Below are 21,425 nucleotides of genomic sequence, written 5' to 3' on the forward strand. Positions count from 1 at the left end.
TGGAGGGACCCCAAAGAGCCAAAACTCGGACCCCTGACAGTAAGTTGTTATCCTGTTAATATCAGTGTCTCTGGGTTGGGTGGGGGAGCCCTGTGGCCAAGGCGTGGACACATGTCTGAATGAGTACAGGGTGGTTGGTGCTGGTGATGTCTCCGAGGAGTTGCTAGAAGCAGGAAACAAATCACCCATGAGTGGGACCACTCCATCTACCTCTGCTTGATTCCAGACTGTGCATTCTGACCATGAACAGTCCCATGGAGTGGTCACTCAAAGCGTATGTTACATTTGTCAGATGGGGTTGTATTCTACCCAGGGCCATAACCGAGTCTTCAGCAGCCCATTCCATCGTCCTATTATGCCCCCTGTTCCTGGGTGATGGGGGATATGCTAAGACCAGTGCATTCGAGGCATAAGCCCCCATTACCCGACTTCTTTTATGGTGAAATGAGTTTGTCAGTTAGAAGTTGTACTGTGCAGACAGGTACCTAAGACATGTAGTAAGTCCATGGATTGTGGTGGTATAAGGCACGGAGAAGAACTTCTTGTTACCTCCCAGAGTTGGGAGGTGCATCATTCTCATATTCACAATGAAAAAAAAAAAAAAAGCCAGATTAACTTCAAATTCCTATCTTTTCTCATAACTCACCAGAGAACTGAGGTCACAGAGCAATAAAACCTTACAGAGATTTGAGGACAGAGACATGTACCTCATTCATTTCCTGGGAGCAAAATTAAATCAGTAGTTCTCAGAAGTCCTAGGTACTTATCTCCAGACAGACAGACACACATACACACACTTAATTCTATGTGCTTCTTTCTATACTTAGCATTTAGAATAGAGTTCAGACTAGGAGATGGTGCCATTGGTCAGTGGTAAATTCTATTGGGCTTTACCATAAGAAACTAATGGTTGTTTTTGACCTGTAAAAGGCAATGTCTTATGGTTCAACCTCATACATCACTATATTCTGACCAATGGCTGTTTTTTAAAGTTACTATTTGGAAAAAAGTTATATTACTGAATTAGACTAAAATTGTTATTTGAAAGTACAAGAAAATATAAAAAGTATGTGAAAGCAGGTTTTTATTACAGAGCAATTTTTTTCTATCAATTCAATGCTTTAAATAACACAATACCATAAACTGACAATGACCTGGGAGCACGTAAACACTTAAGGCTGGAGAGGCATGTTTATTCTTGATAAATTTACAGAATAAATTCTTAGAATATTTGATTCCAAACTGTATGTATGAATTGGCTTGACATAATAATTTAAATATAAACATAAGGGCAATTTAAACATTGGCAGTAATTTATGAGTCAATTCAAGGTCAGTGACTGGAGAACTATATTACGATAAACCTGAGGTCAAAAAAACTTTAGGAAGCAGCCCTGTAAAAACATATACATTTGTAGATCAGGGGCTAAAAATTTATGAATGAATACCATGAAGCAAAGGATGTACAACATCCATCACACATCTGTTTTTTTAAACAGCATGGTTCCAAAATGGTACATCTCTTTACAAAGTAAACCTTACAGTATTAATAACTATAGAGATGCTATCGGGATGAGCTCCAGATGCGCTGCTGACTTCCATCAAGCACCCGTGGTCCATTGCTTAAGGCATCCATCTTAATCCTGGGGCTTTAAGAACATCTTCTTTGCTTTAATCGGTTTTATGTCTCCATTTTCATCTTCTTCGTAATTGGCATGGTCTCTCTTTCTGGCAAACTTTTTCCCAATTGTCCCCACCAAGGTCTCATATCTGTCAAGAGGATAGACAGCACGTTTAATTTCAAATAAAAAGGTAGGAATCAAACCTTGTCAAGAATATCAGACCAAATATGCAATAAAAAAGATTAAGAAAAAGAAAACTATGATTAAAAGAAACCATCTGATTTAACAATTTATGAACTTCTCCAAGAGTGATTAAATTCCTTGCCATTTTGGTGTTTGCATTACCCTAAATAAATTGAGATGTACATTTAAAAATACACATTTCCAGCAGCTCTGGAAATGGGCTCTCAACTGGCAGCCTGAGACAGGTCTGCGGCCCCTGCAGGCCATTAAGAGAAGGCTGATCACAGTCATCTTCCTACTAGGGGGACTCCCTTGAAAGCTGCCGTGGACTGTGGGGTAAGAGAAGCATTCCTGGGAAAGCCAATGAATGCTTGGTCCAGATTAGAAAGCTGCTGCGCAGGACGGTTACCTTCTAGCCATCTCTTCATCTGACACATCAAGCTCCACTGTTTCATCTTCGACTTCTTCTGCTTTGTGCTTAGCATTCATCTGAAGCATCAATTTCTGAAAAATACACCAGTGCTGACCTTCAGGCTAGAAAACGCTTGTGAAAGGAACTGATGTCAAACTTCTTTGAAGGCAGAGAAACTGAAGTCAAATAATCTAGAGAACTAGTTAAAATTGATAAGGGACTCTCTGTAATACTTGATATCACAATGGTCTAACAGAAGTCAGCTCTGAGTCAAAAAAATAGGCAAAGCCCCACTGCTTTATATTTAGTGTGAATTAAAAGTGTATTTAAGATCATAAATCTTAGTACTAGTTACTGATATTTAAAGCTGGCATACTGCTGACACATTCCAGTGAGTGGGGGAAGAAATAATAAACTTTCAGATTTTCTCTGAACTTCCCCCACTCCATCTTTAAGCCAAATGGAAGAAGTACTAGTAGTCAGTAATTTTAAATGCATCTCTTGGTGGTGGTGGTGGGTGGAGGCGGCGGCAGAAGTGGAAGGCTGGCCCTGTATGATGGAGGGAATCTGCACCTCAGCCCCACCCTCCTAAACTTTAGGGTGGATAATGCATCCCATGTAACATCCATGCACCACAGGTCTCTCCTTCAACTCTTTCACATAAACCTTTCTGTGATAATTATCCTCTGACCTTTCCTTTTTTTTTTTTTTAAATGTGTAATCTCTTCTTTATAGCAAGAGGAGAAGGAATACAAGATGAGAAATCAGTCTCAACTAGTTTTTCTAAGGCTTAAAAGAGTGACAATAGTTTAAAACCTTTTTCTAGGGGGAGTGTATTCGGTGTTACAGAATCCAGTAATTACGGCCATTTGCTAACACCCATCCCTGCCCCCCATCAATTTCTGCGGGCAGTGGCACCTCTCCTGTCCCAGTGCAGCAGACGTACTGTGGAATGCTCGCCTATCCAAACCGTGCTCTTTGAATACCACATCTTCATAATCCCTGCCTTTTTCTTCCCTTTTTACCCCACTCTGCAGCCTCTCTCCTTCTCAATCTGAAGCTTAATTAAAGCAGGTCAAAGTGAGACCAGTATATATGAAAAACAAACACTTCTAATATAACACCTTAATTATCACACATGCCTCCTTCCACTCTGCCAAAAAAGCAGAAAAGGAAAACTAATCTAGAATCTTTCAATAAACTCTGGCAACTGGCTTAGTTAACTGTGGCTCCTGGAGAAGTGGTTCTTAACTGGGGACGATTCTTCCCACCAGGGAACCTGTGGCAATGCCTGGAAACATTTTTGGTTGTCACAACTGGGTTGGAGGGTGGGGTGTGTGTGCGCTGATATTTAGTTGGTAGAGAACAGAGGACAGGGATGTGGTTCATCATCCTCTTAGGAAAGCCACCACCACAAAGAATTATCTGGCCCCAAATGTCAACACTGCCAAGGGCGAGAAACCCTGACTTCGTGTAATATTTACAAAACTGAAGATTTATATCTCAAGTGTCCATTTGGTTCATCAAGTACCTGACAGGATGGCTTTTAACATATGAGCCACAGTTCTAATGAATATTTGTTAAATAAAGGTCTGCTTCTCTATCCTGGAGCAGAAATTCAAATGAATAGCTCAGTTATAAGGCAAATATTCGTTTTTCAAACAAACTGTCCAAAGGATTCATTTAAAAATCTACATACAAGCTTGGATTAAAACTGTCCATTAAAAAGTCAAACTATACAATTCTAAAGTAACATTTTTCCATTAGAAAAAATACATTTATAGGTGCCAGAAAATAACTTTTCATAATAGCATCATATGAATAAAATCTTGACGTTCCTATAAATGACTCAACTTGAAATTTACAGTGGCACTGTCAAGGGCTGTATACCCCTCTATGAAATTATCTACTCACCTCTACCACAAAACTAGACTGCAATGCCTGCAATTCTTTAAATAGCCATGGTGATATTTCAAGACTTGTTATTTTCTACATAATGAGTAGAAATGGTACTTGGTAGAGAAACATCTAAGCCCAATTATTAGCAGAAAAAAATTCAATTGGAAAAATTTTAAATTTGAAGCAATTATATTTAATACCTCAACCTCAGGATTAAATCCTCTGAATGACATTCTTCCATAGAGAAGATCTTCACATAGTAAGAAACTCTGCTCTTCTATTATGAAACTCCTAAATGGGAACATAGAAATAGCATTTCTCCATATATAAAGCACAGAAAACAAAAGCCAAAACTCAATGAAAAAAATCAACCTATGGTTCTCAGTAGAATGAAGTAAAAATACAGTAAGATTTCTAACTTAGGGTTAAAAATAAAATCTGATTAATTTGGTCAGCAAAGGCATTAGGAGACAAGAGCAGTAGGCTGGAGGCAAAACCTCTCTTAAACAATACATTTAATTTGCATAAATACCTACATAATATAAAGATCTAAAGTATCTACAATAAACTTGAATTTGCCAAAGTTGAAGCAAAGTTTCTTTTGTGTTTACTTCCCCTCACCAAAAATTTTTTTCAACTCTTTTTCAGAAAGGAAATAATATGTATGTAAAAATACACATACAATATACAGTGACACACTACTCCAAATCATTTTACTGAAGTTTCTGGCATATTTTGTATTTTCTTCTCAGGGATTTCAAAAATTCCATTTTCTAATTATCAAAGTAGCACATTTTAAGGAACATAATTTGGAAAGCAGAATAAAGTATGAGTTTATAAACTGCCTGGAAATTCCTTACCAAGAGGTTAAAAAGGACTGTTAGTATATTTGAGTATTTCCTTCCAGTCTTTTTTATACTTGCATTTACATTGATTCTTGAACACAGGTCTGAGCTGTGTGGTACACTTATACACAGATTTTTTTCAAAAAATTTCAATAGTTTTTGGGGAACAGGTGGTTTTTTGATTACACGGATAAGTTCTTTAGTGGTGACTTCTGAGATTTTGGCCCCCACCAAATTCTTATTACAAATCCAGGATAAGTAGTGGGAAATCAGAGGCTTGGGCAGCTTTAACAGTGTTACCAGTCAGAGCTCTTAGCTATAAACACCAAAGGCTGACCCTGGATGACTTCAACAGAGAAGGAATTTACTGTAAGAACACACACTGTAGGCTCTTCGTTTCCAAGGGGGACTGGTTCCAGGACCCCTTGTGGATACCAAAATCTGCGATACAAAGGGCCAGCTGTACTGGGCATCTCAAAATCACCGGGAAGGCTGGAGGGGCAGAACTGGAAGATGGGCAGAAATAACGGTCGCTAGGTGGTTGCACCGAAACCAAAATCATGCTAGAGAATGACCCTAGGAAAACCGTTGCTGCTGCTGACAGGGCTGAGCACGACACCACTGACGGCATTGGGGCAGGCTGCAGGACATTACTGGACCAGGACATTACTGTCTCCTGCAGAATTTCTCTGCTGAGTCAGCACTTCATGACCCTAAATCCAAGGTGACATATCTATCTCTAGCCTGGCCATAAACCGTAAAGCATGGCAGGAAAGCAAACATGTGGCTCTTAAGGCTTGTTTGCTGGAGTAGGCTCTGATTCTCATAAAGATTCCCTCATCCAACAAACACTTATTAAACCAAACTGTGTGTATTAAATCAAACTGCGGAAACAGCCACCAATAAAAGAGCCTCAGCTGCGCATAGTGGCGGATGGCTGGAGTCCCAGTTACTCAGGTGACTGAGGCAGGAGAACTGCTTGCATCCCGGAAGTGGAGGTTGCAGTGAGCCGAGACTGTGCCGCTGCACTCCAGCCTGGGTGACAGTGTGAGACACTTGTCTCCAAAAAAAAAAAAAAAAAGGCCTCTGCTCTCATGGAGGTTACAGTCTATAGAAAGAGGGGCCAAATAACGAATGAAACATTTATATCACAAAATGGATGAAAATAAAGCAGGTTATTCCATCCCGAGCTGTAGAGGAGTAATTGGTATGGAACTAGCTTTCCCGCACCATAACTATATAAAACAGGACAAAATATAAAATGACTATGTTTAGATAATCAACAAGTCCAAGCATACAACTGTGATGCCTGGGTGAAGAAAATCAAATGAAGTGAGCCCCCTGAATGCAGAGCTTTCTGCCTGGAGGCAATTTCCAGATTGTGGAGCAGGGAGTGGGAACTCACACTGAGACTCTGTCTCAAAAAAAAAAAAAGTTAATAGGACCACAGGTTATCTATGAAAAACATGTCCTTTGATTTCTACCTCATGCTGTACAAAAGGAGTTAGAGGCAAACCATGGATAAAAATGTCAGCACTAAAACTACAAAATTTCTAGAAGAAAACAGAAAATATCTTACCACCTTGGCATAGCCAAGGATTCATTAGACAAGACTCATAAGGAATAAACCATAAAAGAAAAACATTAATAAAACAAAATAAAAACTCATCAAAAGACAACATTAACAGGCTAGAAGAAAATATTCACTATATATATATATATAGGTGGCAAAGAACTTGTATTCAGAACATAAATAACTCCTACATGCACAGATGTATGTATGTTTGGTCTAAAAAAAAACCCTAGAAACACTGAGCTTGAGTTAATGATGTGCATGCTGTAATATTTCGGAAACAAATGTACTGATGTCTGCAACTTACTGCATCAAAAATACAATAAACTGATGGATGGATAGTGGGATGAACAAATATGTGATATAAAATATTTTAAAAACAAAACAACAAAACTTTCTCAATTTTTAAAATGGCCAAAATATTTGAAAAGGCACTTCACATATGAAAATGGCCCAAAAAGAAGTTCTTTAACATTGTCAGTCATCAGGAAAATGCAAATTAAAAACCATAATAAGATGCCACTAAAATAGTTAAAAGTAAAAAGATACACAACTCCAAACTCTCATACTTCCTTAGTGAAAGTGTAAAGTCATAGAACACTTTGGAAACTGGTCGGAAAATTTCTGTTAAAGTACAATTCGACAGTTACAAAAGAAATGAAAACATAACAAAAAAAAAACCTAGAATATGAGTGTTCATACCAGCTTTATACATAAGCGTAAAAAACCAGGCTGGGTGTGGTGGCTCATACCTGTAATCCTGGCACTTTGGGTGGCCTGAACCTGAAATCAGGAGTTCAAGACCAGCCTGGCCAACATGGTCTCTATTAAAAATAAAATTAGCTGGGCATGGTGGTGCGTGCCTGTAATCCCAGCTACTCGGGAGGCTGAGGCAGGAGAACCGCTTGAACCCGGGAGGCAGGTTGCAGTGAGCTGAGGTTGCGCCAGTGCACTGTAGCAAGACTCTATCTCAAAAAAAAAAAAAAAAAAGAAAGAAAAAAAACCCAGAAAACTGCAAACAATCCAACCATGAGTTCTTTAACATTATTAGTCATCAGGAAAATGCTAACTAAAAACCACAATGAGATGCCACCAGAATAAAATGAAAAAGATATCTAACTCCAAATGTTGAACTCTCATACTTCCTTAGTGAAAGTGTTGTAACACTTCTCTATTAATGACAGTCAATAAAACAATGAATAGATACACCGTGGTGTATCTGTAAAATGAAATACCACTTAGCAACAGACACAGACTACTGATGTTCCAAAACAAGGATGAACATCCAAAACACTTCGCTGACACAGTTAAGCACATACTGCATGATTCCTTTTTTATGAAGCTCAAGAATAGACAAAATTAATCTAAGGTTTAAGAAATCAGAACGGTGCTTGCGTCAGAGCAGGGGTGAGACTGATTACAAAGAGGGATGAAGATCTTCATGTGGTGATGGCGATGTTTCCTTGATAGCAGTATGGTTTACAAAGATGCATGTACTATCAAAACACATACAGCTGTAGACTTAAGTACGTTCCACTGAATGCAACAACCACCCCCACCCCCACCCCCGCACACAGCAGTTTAAGGGGAGACAGTGAGGGCAGACTAGAGGAGAGGCGTTGTCTTTGAAAAGAGTGGTCTGGGTAGGCCTCTTGGGTGGGGTGACATCTGAGCAAGGGCCAGGAGGCAGTGAGGAAGCAAGATATGAGGATGCCCAGGTGAAGAACACCTGAGGGCCCCATCATAAGTGGGGACCCTGAGAAGGGACTCTAACCAGCCTGAGAAACATAAAGCCCCTGCAGCCGGAATGGAGAGAATGCAGAGTAGCAGGACGTCAGAATTACTTGCATGATAACACTAAGATGTCGTCTTTTACTGTGTTGACATTTGCAGACTGTGCAAAAGCAACTCTGGGTGAAACGAAATCTTACCATGAGTGAAAGCAGCAGTGATACCAGAATATCCTGGTAGTTACATTCTTCACAGGCAGGTCCTCACAGTTCAAAGAAAAATGCCAGTTTCACATTAGGATGTTCTTGATGATACAGCACAAATTTATTTTTATTAATCTTAGCCCTCAATTACTTTAAAAAATATTTGGCATACAAAATTGAAACTATATATATAAGATACTTCTTCATAGTCAAATAATCTAACAGCACTTGTGTGATTGAACTGAGAGATGAATTAGACACCTTTTTTCAATGTGACACCGTAACTATGGTTTTGTGGGTTTGGGTTCTTTGGCAGACATTTTCTTGAAAATAAAGTGAACCTGACACTTCAAGGGGAACAACTGACACTATTTATTGCCAATAACAAAATTCAAGCTTTCAAGCAAAAGTCAGAATTCCGAATAGCTTTTATCTGTCATCTTGGGCTTGATAGTTTCCCAACACTTAAAAGACTTTTCTGATGAAATCGACAGTGATACTAATGAATGTGATTTTTGATATTGTATAACAAGATGAGTTAACATTGGGAAAATCTATACAACGCATTTTCCAAATGACAGATGCATGATGTTAAGAAATCATATATGGGTAAAAGATTTAGAATACAAGACAGACCAAGACATGAAAAGTTCACTGGTGTTTTCAGATTCCACATTGCAATTTACTCTGAAGAAACTACTACTGATTGAGTTTTGGAGTTGTACCAAAAAATCATATGAAAAGGCCATTGAAATACTCCTCTCTCTTCAACCGTATCACCTGTGTGAGGGTGGCTTTTCTTTATATACTTCAACCAAAACAACATGCTTTAACAGGCTGACTGCAGGCGTTCAGAGTCCAGCTGTCTTCTATTATGCCAGAATGTTAAAGAGATTTGCAAAAACAGAAAACAGTGCCACTCTTCTCGTTAAATATTTTGTCTTAAAAACGTTATTTTTCATTAAAAATGTGTTAGGTAATGAGTTTGTTTTTTAAATGAATATTTAAATAATTTAAAAAATTTCTTACATAGTAAATATTGACAAATATAAACCACACAAAACACTCTCTAGGAGTTCTAAGTAACTTTTTTTTGAGATGGAATCTCGTTCTGTTGCCCAGGCTGGAGTGCAGTGGCACGATCTCGGCTCACTGCAACCTCTGCCTCCCGGATGCAAGGGATTCTCCTGCCTTAGCCTCCTGAGAAGCTGGGACTACAGGCACGTGCCATCAAGCCTGGCTAATTTTTTTTTTGTATTTTTAGTAGAGACGGGGTTTCACCACGTTAGCCAGGTCTCAATCTCCTGACTTCGTGTTCTGCCTGCCTCGGCCTCCCAAAGTGCTGGGAATACAGGTGTGAGCCACCGTGCCCGGCCTAGGAGTTCTAAATAATTTTTATAAATGCAAATAGCTTCTGAGTTCCAAAACTTTGAGAACCACTGTGATTTTGGTTCCTCTCTCACTGGCCCTCTAGTCTAGCCAGCACCTCACTTACTTCAGAAACACCTCTCCCAGAGGGAATCTAAATTTGGGCACAGAACTTGCTGTTCAGCTTTTTCTACGAACTTGGGATACCTTCTCAATTGCCCAATCTTATTCCTTATAGAGTGAGCAGCTGATGAGACCTCCTCGATTCCAAAGTAAATCACTTCTCTAGGGAAAACACCACACATCAAAGCTTTCACTTAAGATAAATGAGGGACCCAGAGAAAGGCAACCTCCAGAGGCCAGGACTGGATTCAGAGCAGGACTGCTGGCCCCTCAGAGGTCTTTCCCACGGCTTTGCACTGACACCGTAATTTTAATATACAAAGGAGCACAGGTGTTTTGTATCTACATGCATGGTTTTAAGAATTAGAAAAATTAATTATAGAGTTGGCAAGCAAGTGAAATACTTCAAAACTTAACCGTTTTTATATTTTAATTATCCAATTTTCATTAATGAGGTTCTATAATTTTAGGGCTAAAACACACAAAATGATCTATTTCATAAATTTTGCAGATGAGAAACTACTGCTTAGAAAAAGCTGCACTTGCCTAAGGCCACAAATAGCATGGCAAAACTCCAGTTAGAAAACCCTCCTTCTCAGTGGGTCTCACATTCCTGCACATTTTTTGAGTGAGGCACTGCCTGCCTGTTTGTTCTGGACTATCTTTGCAACGATATCTGCATAGCAAGCAGCCTTGAAAAACAGTCTTCCTCTAAAGCAAAGGGCAGATGTGCTCACTGTCCAGCATAATGCAGATGCCTCTCTTGGGGCTGAAGGCAAGTCTGCTTGTGGTCCATTACCCAAGGTTCCAGTTTTCTAGGCTCAGGAGATCTCAGCTATGATGCACGTCCACTGGGTGCACAGCATCCACCTGGGCCACTTCATGCCATCCCTCATAGGACTTGGGACAAAAGAGAAATGATGCAAACTTGATGCTTGTGCTGCTTGCTGTGCAGTAAGTCCTTTGTCTCTGATGGTGTTCAGGACACACTACCCCCAAAATATGGCATCTTGGCATACTGAAAATTTTATGCTGAAGGAATCTGAAAAATGACGTGCAGGTAGGATTTTCTGACCGTCCCCTGAAGCAGGTCATAAAACTCACATGAGAGGTGCCCTCCCTACACTCAGAGGAAAGCAACATCTTTATCTCAGAAGAAGGGACACAGAGGGGAATGTGAACAAAAGACTTCCTAAGTTTCTCCTGGTTTATTACTCTTCGCTCATACCCCTTGGTCTTATTATATTTCTTCACAACTTTCCACTCTTCATTAAACCTAACATAAAAACACTCAGGTTCAACCAATTCTTCAGTCTTCATTTTCTTATGAAGGCTCCTGTGTCACCTAAAACTTTTGTGAAATAAAAGTGTACACCTTTCTCTTGTTAATCTGTCTTTTATTACAGGGACCCCAACTAATGAATTTCAAATGGTTGGAAGGAAAGGATATTGTCCCTCCCCTACATCTCAGACCCAGAAGGCTCCTATCTTCCACCAGCATCAGTGGAAGTGTGGCAGGCTAACTTGTTAGTTTCAGGTCCCTATAGCTTCTGAATTCAAATACACCACAAAATACAAGCATAAGACACACAATAGTCAAAAATACTTCTTAAACAACTTGCTACGACAAAGGAGTAATTAAACAGCCTATACTTGTACACTCTTACTGGACCATATCCTTGGGGGAAAAACAATATGGCAATACATAGCAAAATCTTTGATCTGGTAAATTTCACTCCTAGGAATTCACACTATATCGAGTTCCCTGGAAACAGACTCTGAGACAGAGTTATATGCAGAAAACTTAGCAGGTAGTGTTGTTCAGCAGATGCCCTTCTAGGAAAACAGACAGGAGGATTGAGCAGAGGGAGACGATGATATGCAATGTGGCTACACTAAGGCCTCAGCCACATAGGAGAGCTCTGGAGTCAGGAAAGTCCTTCGGTTGTTCCAAGTTAAGGCACGGCAGCTAGATCATCATTCCCCTACACAGTCTAGCCACCGGTTAAAGGTGTCCTCTGTGAGGCAGTGTTAACACTGAATAGTCCTAATTATCTTCACTGAATTACAAACTGATACGGCTGGCATTAAAAATGGGAAACTCGAGACTTTCAGAGCATAGACACATGCAATCTCCAACTTCACAGAATAGTTCAGATTAACACTAGCAAAAAAGGATGCACAAACATAAGACAGTAGAAAGGAATGGGTGTACTTCATATACTGAGGTATAAGGAAAAGTACACAACGGCGACAATCACTGTGCTTTACGCCTGGCGCTATAGTGACTGTTTTACATATATTACCTCATCTACTTCTCGGAATGCACTGGACAGGTACTATCTATCATCATACCCAATATACAAATGACACAAAACAGGTTAAGTAACTCACCCAAGGTGATAAGTAAACAAGTGCCGGAGCTGGGCATCAAACCCAGGTCTGCCTGACTTCAGAGCCCATGTGCTTAATCAACCAATCCATTCCATGATCTCCCTATTTAGAGTGTTAAAAACAACAACAACTACAATACAACACATATACCAAGGATATGTCATCCATTTACCCCTCCAGACTTATTTCCCATCTTCAGCCCTGTTCTCTGACCTAGGGGGCTGACTTGAATGTAATGCACGGAAGGGCTCCTTTGCTGCCAGGTACCTGGCTCCCTTGCTAGGATGACCTTGGGCTGGCTGTACCCGTGAATAGAGGTAGCAGCTCCTGTAAGGTGCTCTCTCTACACAGCTTATCTCCAGATTCAGTAGCAGCCATTCCCCACCCACCCCTTGACTCTGCAAGCTCAGGTGGTAATCACTCCCACTACATATGCTAGGAGGTACTGCACTGTCCCGAGGGGCTCCCCTCTGCCCCACCCACACCTTGATAGTCTCTCCTCAGTCTGAGAGTGTTATCTTTTTCTGCCAACATCCTGAGCTGATATACACACCTATACATAAACAGGATGCTGAGTAATGGCAAACTATTATTATTTACCGTCCCAGGAAGAAATGTAAAGGTCATTTTCTGGGAACAATATGCTGTATTCGGGGGAAAAATCTGGAAACAAGACAGAAACAGTCCTGCTCTTTCAATAAACAACTGGAAGGAACATTTTGGCAAGTTGAGTTAACACATAAAATTAAATTATAGCTCCTCAGCAGCAAAGGTCCCTTCCTCCCCGTGACCCTGTGTCTGGCATTATCTTCTCCCTCCTCACCAACATCATGCTTCCTCCAAGAAGTAGAGAAAAAAAGTACCTTCCCCTCATCCCTCCTGGTGGGACATACTTTCTACCTTTAGAGAAGGGTACCTAACCTTCAAACAAGGTCCAGAGCTCAGCCATATGAACAAGGGAATATAACATTCCAAATCAAAGCCCAAACATCAGGTACAGGATGGAAAGACATAAATGTGCCTCAAGATAATGAGCAGCATCTTCAGTCATTTGAACAAAGTTTAAGTAAAACTACCACACCACAGAGCTTACTAATGGTGAGGAAAATATCAGGGAAAAATGAAAAACAGCTTCCAGAAGGATTCAGCTAAATTAATGGATGAAATAAATCCATCACTCCTTCGCTCAAAATTGTTGATCAGGCACCAGCCAAGCTTGGGGCCAGAAACCGTCTACCCTAGCTTCAGCACTGACTAGCTGGGTGAACCTGGGCAAGTTACCCTCCCTTAAGCTCAGTTCCTCAACTCCAAAGTGGACAGAATGATAGGAGGCAGCTCCTAAGTTTGCTATGAAGATTCAATAACTAAGGATGTAAAGTGTTTAGCCCAGTTCCTGGTACACACTATAGATTCAGTAAATGTTAGTTAAAATGGGTGGTATTACAAGTAATAACAATTTTAAAAAAAGAAACAAAAACTCCTGACCTGCCTTAAAATGCTCAACCTAATGAACTCTGTAATTGAAACAAAACTGGAGAGGTCTGAAGTACACACCTAATCTTTAGAACTTAAGGTGATAGAGAGAACATTACAGCTTCCCTAAAAGGTCTGCTGTTACTATTAGAGATACGTGGGCTAGGTTCCTTTATTCAACGTAAAAAAGGACAAGGTGATAAACAGTGGCTGGGAGGGGGAGTAGTAAAAATGTATAAATCCATGTACAACTTTTATAGGTTTAATATTTTTTAGTTGTGCCGCTAACTCAATAAACTGAACAGAAACTATTTCATGGGCTTTATGTCACTGGAATGATGAGTTAAATTTACCAGGAGTTTCCTTCTGAACGCCCCAACCATCATCAGTATAAATTTGAATAAACCTACTCTTTTTCTTTAAGCTCTGGCAAATCCAAGTACCAGTGTTCTTCACTAATGATTTTCTTTTCTTCTTCTTCTAGTTGTTTCTTGGTTTCCGAGTCCAGTCCCCTTTGCATAAACTGTGAAAACAAACAAAATCAATGTCTGAAACTTTTCCCATTTTAGAACTGAGGAAACCCGAAATAATTTTCTTCTACGTGCTCTCCCTCATTTATCTATAGAACCCATCTCAAGATTGAGGGTTGGGGCAAGTGATCAAATGTTTTAGCTCTACCCTTCCAACTTTACACTAAATGATGAGGGATTGTGTCAGGGCATGAGAAAATGCACAATGTATGTTTCCTCCAAAAAACTTAAGGGCTAAGACATCACATTCGAAGGTCTTGCGCTCACCCACAGAGCCCACTGGCTTTGGCACCTGCTGATCTGGGGTTGAAATGCTCTTCTTATCCTCTTTCACCTGGCCAACTCCTCGCCCGTCTGACATAGGTAAAGCTACCACACTTCTGTGAGTGCCAGTAAAATCAGTGCCTCTCTCCTAAATGCTTCCATGGCTCCTCCAATAGACTCACCACATCTTAACTTTTGAGCATCTATCTCTTCCGGAGACCTTAAGGACTGGGTGTCAGGGTCATCTCCTTCATCTATCCCAATATGATGACTGAAGCACAGTAAGAGCCCGATAAATGTAGACAGAAGCAAAGGTACGTCTATAAGTCTGCTCTTCATTTTTATTTTTCCTCTGAAATGCTGCTAAACTCTTCAGCTGCTCTTATTATCAAATCTGCAGAAACTTGACTCAAAATATGGCAGTAAATAACAGTGCTGCTGCCAGTCTCTCACTAGCATGAATACCTGTATTTCTTCAGGGAATAAGTGAACAAACTTAAGAGGCTAAACACAGCAAAATGATAAAATATCAACACTGGAGAAAATAAAATGTGAAAACACCCAGGAGCCTCCTAGCAGTTAGGTTTCAGGTTCCACTGGTTTCTATGTATCCCCATTTCTTCCCTTATTCAGTTCCCATATTTCTTTTTTTTCGAGACAGTCTTGCTCTGTCGCCCAGGCTGGAGTGTAGTGGCATGATCTCGGCTCACTGCAACCTCCACCTCCTAGGTTCAAGTGATTCTCCTGCCTCAGCTTCCCGAGTAGCGGGGATTACGCGCCTGCCACAATGCCCAGCTAATTTTTATATTTTTAGTAGAGACGGGGGTTTCACCATATTGGCCAGGCTGGTCTCGAACTCCTGACCTTGTGATCCACCTGCCTCGGCCTCCCAAAGTGCTGGGATTACAGGCGTGAGCCACTGCACCCGGCCCAGGTCCCATATTTCTTCTCCTTCTATTCCAGCTCTTCCAAACATAAGCCTCTTTAGGCATAAGGGCTTTAACAATGACTACTAAGTTAAATGAAAAAAACCTTAAGAATGTTCATGAATAAAATAGTCATGTGCTGCAAAATGATGTTTGGTCAACGATGGAACCCATATATGATGGTGGTCCCATAAGATTACAATACTGCACTTTTACTGTAACTTTTGTATATCTAGGTATGTTTAGATACACAGATACCACTGTTACAACTGCCTACAGTATTTAGTACAGTAGCATGCCGTACAGGTTTGTAGCCTACGAACATCAGGCTGTACCATACAGCCTAGGTGTGTGGTAGGCTACCCCATCCAGGTTTGTGTAGGTGAACTCTATGATGCTCTCACAATGATGAAATCACCTAACAATGCATGTTTCAGAATGTATCCCTGTTGTTAAGTAACACATGACTGTGATAACATCAAGCACTGATGAGAGTGTGAAGAAACTGCACTCAAACATTGTTGGTAGGGAAGTAAATGGTACAGCCACTGTGGAAAACAGCGTGGCAGTTTCTTAGCAAACTAAACATACACTTACCATATGACCCAGCAACTGTCCACGCAAAGTGAGTGCATGTAAAATGGTGAAATCTGAGTAAGCTCGCTGTCAATGTCCTGGCTCTTTACTGTATTCTAGTGTTATAAAATGTTGCCACTGGGGGAGGTGGCATGAAGGATGCACGGGATATCCCTGTATACTTTTTGCAACTTCCTGTGAATCTATCACTATTTTAAATAAAAAGTAAAAGAAAACAAGTTTGCAGACTAGTGTTTCGCAGTCCTCATCCATTTTACCTGTGCCTATATCCTCATCCCAGGGAAGAACTGCAGTTTCTGGAACGTGCACACTATACTTCCCGGTCCTTTTGCCTTTGCGACTTAACAACATGTTTCCATTTTCTGTCTGGCAAAATATTTACTCTTTTAGGCCCACAGCATGTGTTCTTTGGTAAGACTTCCCTGGCTGGCATTTGGCTTGGCTCTTCCCAGGCCTGCTCCTATAAAGAAGCACCTTCCCAAGATAGCCTGATAAACACTGGATTATTGTTCACCATTGTGCTGCTTTGGTGTCTCCCAAGACTATGATTCTGAATAGACCATGACTCTTGTTCATCTTGTATCATTGGTACTTAGGCGGCACCCTTGGTACACAAGAGCTCATTCAATGAAGGTTCTCTGAATGTAAATGAACCTAGACTTGTCTTATTTTTCCAGACTCTCTTTCTGGGATGGTTTTTTTTAAATGCATATACCTCATTTCATCACTAATATGCCTCGTGGTAAAACTCATCAATACTACCCAACTGCCCTTATTTCTCCTATTTAGTCATGTACCTATTCCTTTGGTATACAAAATAGCCATATACATATGTTCTGTACACACAGAAAGGATAGAACTCCCTGTGAATATGAATCAAACACCTCCAGACTTAGGTAGAAGTTCGATTCTCCTACTCTAGGGCATTTCAGAACACACTCCAAAACCAGTGAGGACTCACAGCAGGCAACAGCACAATATGGTCCTCAGGCTAGATGTCTGTTGTTGTTGATACAGCTATGGTCATCCTGTCCCGAACAACACTGGCAGAGCTGAGTAGTTGTAACAGAGACTGTCTGGCTCATAAGCCCAAAATATTTATTATATGGTCTTTTACAGAAAGTTTGCCAAGCCCTGTTCTAAAAGTCTAACAGTACTAAAACCACAAATAAGCACCCTTTCTACAACCATTCCATACTGGAAGACCTTCCATCCACATCTTTCTTTTTCTGCTTCCCATCGGGATCATCCTGCAATGGCTGACCAAGTCAGAGGCCTTCAAGTGAGTCAGGATTAAATCCTCAACCCTCTCATACTTGCCCTAAAAAGTGGTCCCCAGGGATGGGTTTCCTGGAAGACAATTTTTCCATGGGTGGTGGAGAGGGGAGGGGTATATGATTTAGGGATGATTCAAGTGCATTACATTTATTGTGCACTTTGTTTCTACTATTATAATATGTAACAAAATAATTATACAACTCACCATAATGTAGAATCAGTGGAAGCCCTGAGCTTGTTTTCCTGAAACTAGACAGTCCCATCTGTGTGTGATGGGAGACAATGACAGATCATCAGGTATTAGATTCTCATAAGTAGAGCTCAAGGTAGATCCTTCATATGTGCAGTTCACAGTAGGGTTTTTGATCCTAGGAGAATCTAGGATTCTGCCACTGATCTGGCAGGAGGCGGAGCTCAGGTGGTAATGCAAGCTATGGGGAGCAGCTGTAAATATAGATGAAGCTTCACTCGCTTGCTGCCTGCTGCTCGCCTCCTGTCGAGCAGCCCGTTCCTAATAGGTCATGGACTGGTGCTGGTCCGTGGCCTAGTGGTTGGGGACCCATGTTATATAGGACTTAGCTCTGGTTAAGGCAACCTAAGTGCAGCTGTTCCCTGCCTTCTCACAGTATACTCTTTTCTATCAGTATAGATAGTGTCTCCTGCTATCTTGCCAGTAAGTTTTTTCTCATCAATGACCAAAACTGCTAAACCAAATACAGAATCTGGGTGATCTTTTTCCTTCTCCTTTGCTTCCAATGTCCAGTTGCGTCTCCCCATTTGGTGGGGGTGGACACTTGTTTTAAGTTAATTTCTTCCTTCTTAGTTGCAACTCAGATATTTAGTTTGAGCCTGAGTCACCCAGTACATCATCTGGCTTATTCCAAGAGCTAAAACAACTGCTAAAATCTAAAATCTTTTCAATATCTGCTTGGCCAGTTCACTCCACTTCTCTGAAATTAATGTTATTACAAATCATAAAATCAAAAGCAAACTCTGTTCAGTAAAGATTCAAATTTTCCTAATATGCATGAAAGTGCTTGACAAACTCTAAGTTATGATGTAATTTGTCCTGCATCCTCATTCACCCATTCATTCCTAATTCCATCCTAGGTCAACTCCATTCAAATCTTGCCCATGTAATGTTTACTCTCTTTTTTTTTTTGAGACAGGGTCTCCCTCTGTCACCCAGGCTGGAGTGCAGTGGCACCATCTCAGCTCTCTGCAGCCTCGATCTCCCAGGCTCAAGTGATCCTCCCACTTCAGCCTCCCAAATAGCTGGGACTACAGGTGTGTGCCACAAGGCCCAACGAATATTTTGTATCTTTTGTAGAGATGAGGTTTCACCATGTTGCCCAGGCAGGTCTTAAAACACCTGGGCTTAAGCGATTTGTCTATCTCAGCCTCTCAGAGTGCTGGGATTACAGGCATGAACCACTGCGAATGGCCTCTCTCTCCAATCTTTCAAAACATTATGAACGCTTCCTTTCTTCTTTCGGAAATTCGACCTCTTTAAACATGACATGTAACAGTTTGCTACCCTCTATAAGTAGTGCTCAGTGACAGGCATCACAGAGTAAGTAACACAGAGCCAGGGTTCTGGAGCAAGACTGCCTGAGTTCCCGTCCTGTCTACACTACTTATTAGCTGTGCGACTTTGAGTAAGTTACTTATTTCTGTTTCAGTTGCCTTAACTGTAAAAAGAGAGTTATTGCCTGTAGTCACCTCAAAGTGTCATTATGTGAATTGCACAGGTTAATATACGCAAACCCCTTAAAACATTGTTTAGTACTACAAATAGTTGCTATTTTTTTAATACTGTTCCCCGTGTCAATAGCTTTCCATTACTCACAAAATAAAGGAAAATATCCTTAATCTGGCCTCAAATTCCCTGAACGTTGTGACCACTGCCTACTCTGCAACCCCATTTCTTAGTACTTGCTTTCCAGACATACTGAATTACCTCTAATTATTGGAAATCTCCATGGTTTTCTTTTTCTTTCTTGCCTCGTGGACTTCTGAACTCAGGTTTCTCCTAGTTTAGGACGCTGTGCCTCCCACCCTCCCAGGAACCTAAAGGGACCACTACCCCGCGAGAAGCTCGGTGAGTTCCCAGGGCTCCGGCGCTTCTACCCTCACTGCACTTGGTAAGCTGTACCCTGACTGCTTGCTTCTGTGTATGCGAGCTCCCATCCGCCCGTGGGCCTCCTGATAGTCGGCCTAATTCGTAACCCGGTTCCCAGTAAACAGTGCAGAGCAGGCGCTAAGTGAATGAATGAGCACGAGAGCTGGAAGCCCTCTGAGGCCCCTCTGGTGTCCCTCGTTCGCCCGCCGCCTCGGCCCTGGCCAGGTCGGAACGATCGGGTGCCCCTACCGCCCGGCATGGCTCTCTCAGTGTCCCCGCACCTTCATGCGCAGCAGATTCTTGGACAACTTTGTCTTTCGCTCGGCCGCCATGGTGGCTTCCGCCCAGCGCCGCACTCCGGCCGCGAGCCTCACTGCACATGCGCGGAGCCGCGTGCGCAGCTGCGTCGCTCTTGTAACGCGCGCCGCCCCGCTGCGCCCCGCGGCCCCGCCCCTGCGTGTAGCGCGCGGGCGCGGCCTCTCGGCGGGCGCTCTACTGACTGAGAGGCTGGGTAAGCGCGCGGGGCGGTGGCGCGGGGATGAGCGCGGCAGATCCCAAAAAGGCCAAAGTCAGAGGAGGACCCAGAGCATGGCTTCCCCGAGCCGGGGGCCGCCTTCCCGGGACATCGGTCTGGCCCCCTCGGGGGCCCATCCTCCCTCAGGGACTCCCTTCCTCAGAGACTCCCTTCAGACTCAGTAGTCCTCGCCAGCCTCAGAGGTTTGCGTCACGCGTGCCACCCGCCTGGGTCTGGTTACCCACGTGTATTGTTTTCCTAACGTGGATGGCGGGCTTCCTGTGTTCTGGGTCCCTGTGCAGGGGCCAGGTCGTTTGCTCTTCACCAGGACCCTACGAGTTGCTGCTTTCCTTACAGCAGCCCTGAGTCCCGGGGAGCCTGGCGGGGGCCACCCCAGGCGGGCTGGCTTCATCCCCGGGCTGCTGCCGGTGCGTGTCTGGCCAAGTGATCCCTGCTAAACAGAAGAATCTCAAGAAACTGCAAGGGTTGGAGGCAGGGATGGGTGCCAAAGACACCTGAATGAGAAGAAGGCCTGGTTTTGATCTAAAGAATTGAAAAGACCAGCCTGGGCAACATAGTGAGACCCTATCTCTACCAAAAAAAAAAAAAAAAAATAGGTGAGTGTGGTGGCACGGACCTGTGGTCTCCACTACTTGGGAGGCTGAGGCTGGAGAATCACTGGAACCCGGGAGGTCGAGGCTGCAGTGAGCTGAGATCCCGCTACTGGACACCACCTTGGGCTATAGAGCAAGCCTTTGTTTCAAAAACAAAACAAAAAAGAATTTTAAAAACCACTGAAAATAGAGTGGCATTCATACCCTGGTGTTTAATGCTCTGGGTACCAACTAAACACGTTTTCAAAAATCATTCCCAGGTCCGACGCTTTGGAACACCCTCAAGCTAATAGCATTTCAGCTGATAGCATAGATTCTATGTCAGATTCTTGACCTGGTCACCTTATGGGTAATTAGTTCGCTGAATCTCCATAAGAACCGGAAAGAAGGTATTGTCATCGTGTTGTTAGGGATTCTGAGACACAGGGCGGGTAAGGGACTTGGTGGAATTCACACAGCTAATCCATGTTAGAGCTGAAATTCAAACACCGATTTGGATGTTAAAAGCCCTTGAGGTTTTCCCAGGAGTAAATAAAATCATTGTAATGTACTAAGTGGCTACAGAATCTTATTCACTTGTGTGTGAGATGCCGGGGTATAATAGCGTGTAAAAACACCTATCCTCATCTTTCCTGAAGCTGATATTCTGGACATAAGTAAGTAGTGACTGCCGTGAAACAGAGGAAACAGTGTTGTGACCCCTAGAGTAACGTTTAGGGTTACTTTAGACAAGGTGGTCTGGAATGGCCCTTGTC

At 42.0% G+C, this 21,425-nt stretch overlaps 1 protein-coding gene across 1 annotated transcript; it reads right to left on the minus strand.

The window, feature by feature from the left end:
• Positions 1–1,067: 1,067 nt before the first annotated feature.
• Positions 1,068–19,930, minus strand: MPHOSPH6 (M-phase phosphoprotein 6). The gene is made up of 5 exons (XM_007994190.3): positions 19,824–19,930; positions 14,236–14,348; positions 4,316–4,406; positions 2,214–2,308; positions 1,068–1,769 (listed from the first exon to the last, which is right to left on the minus strand). Exons 1-5 carry the CDS (start codon positions 19,872–19,874, stop codon positions 1,637–1,639), a joined length of 483 nt encoding a protein of 160 aa, XP_007992381.2. The 5' UTR covers positions 19,875–19,930; the 3' UTR covers positions 1,068–1,636.
• Between the last annotated feature and the right edge of the window lie 1,495 nt (positions 19,931–21,425).

Source organism: Chlorocebus sabaeus, chromosome 5 (assembly GCF_047675955.1).
Source record: "Chlorocebus sabaeus isolate Y175 chromosome 5, mChlSab1.0.hap1, whole genome shotgun sequence".
Lineage (NCBI taxonomy): Eukaryota > Metazoa > Chordata > Mammalia > Primates > Cercopithecidae > Chlorocebus > Chlorocebus sabaeus.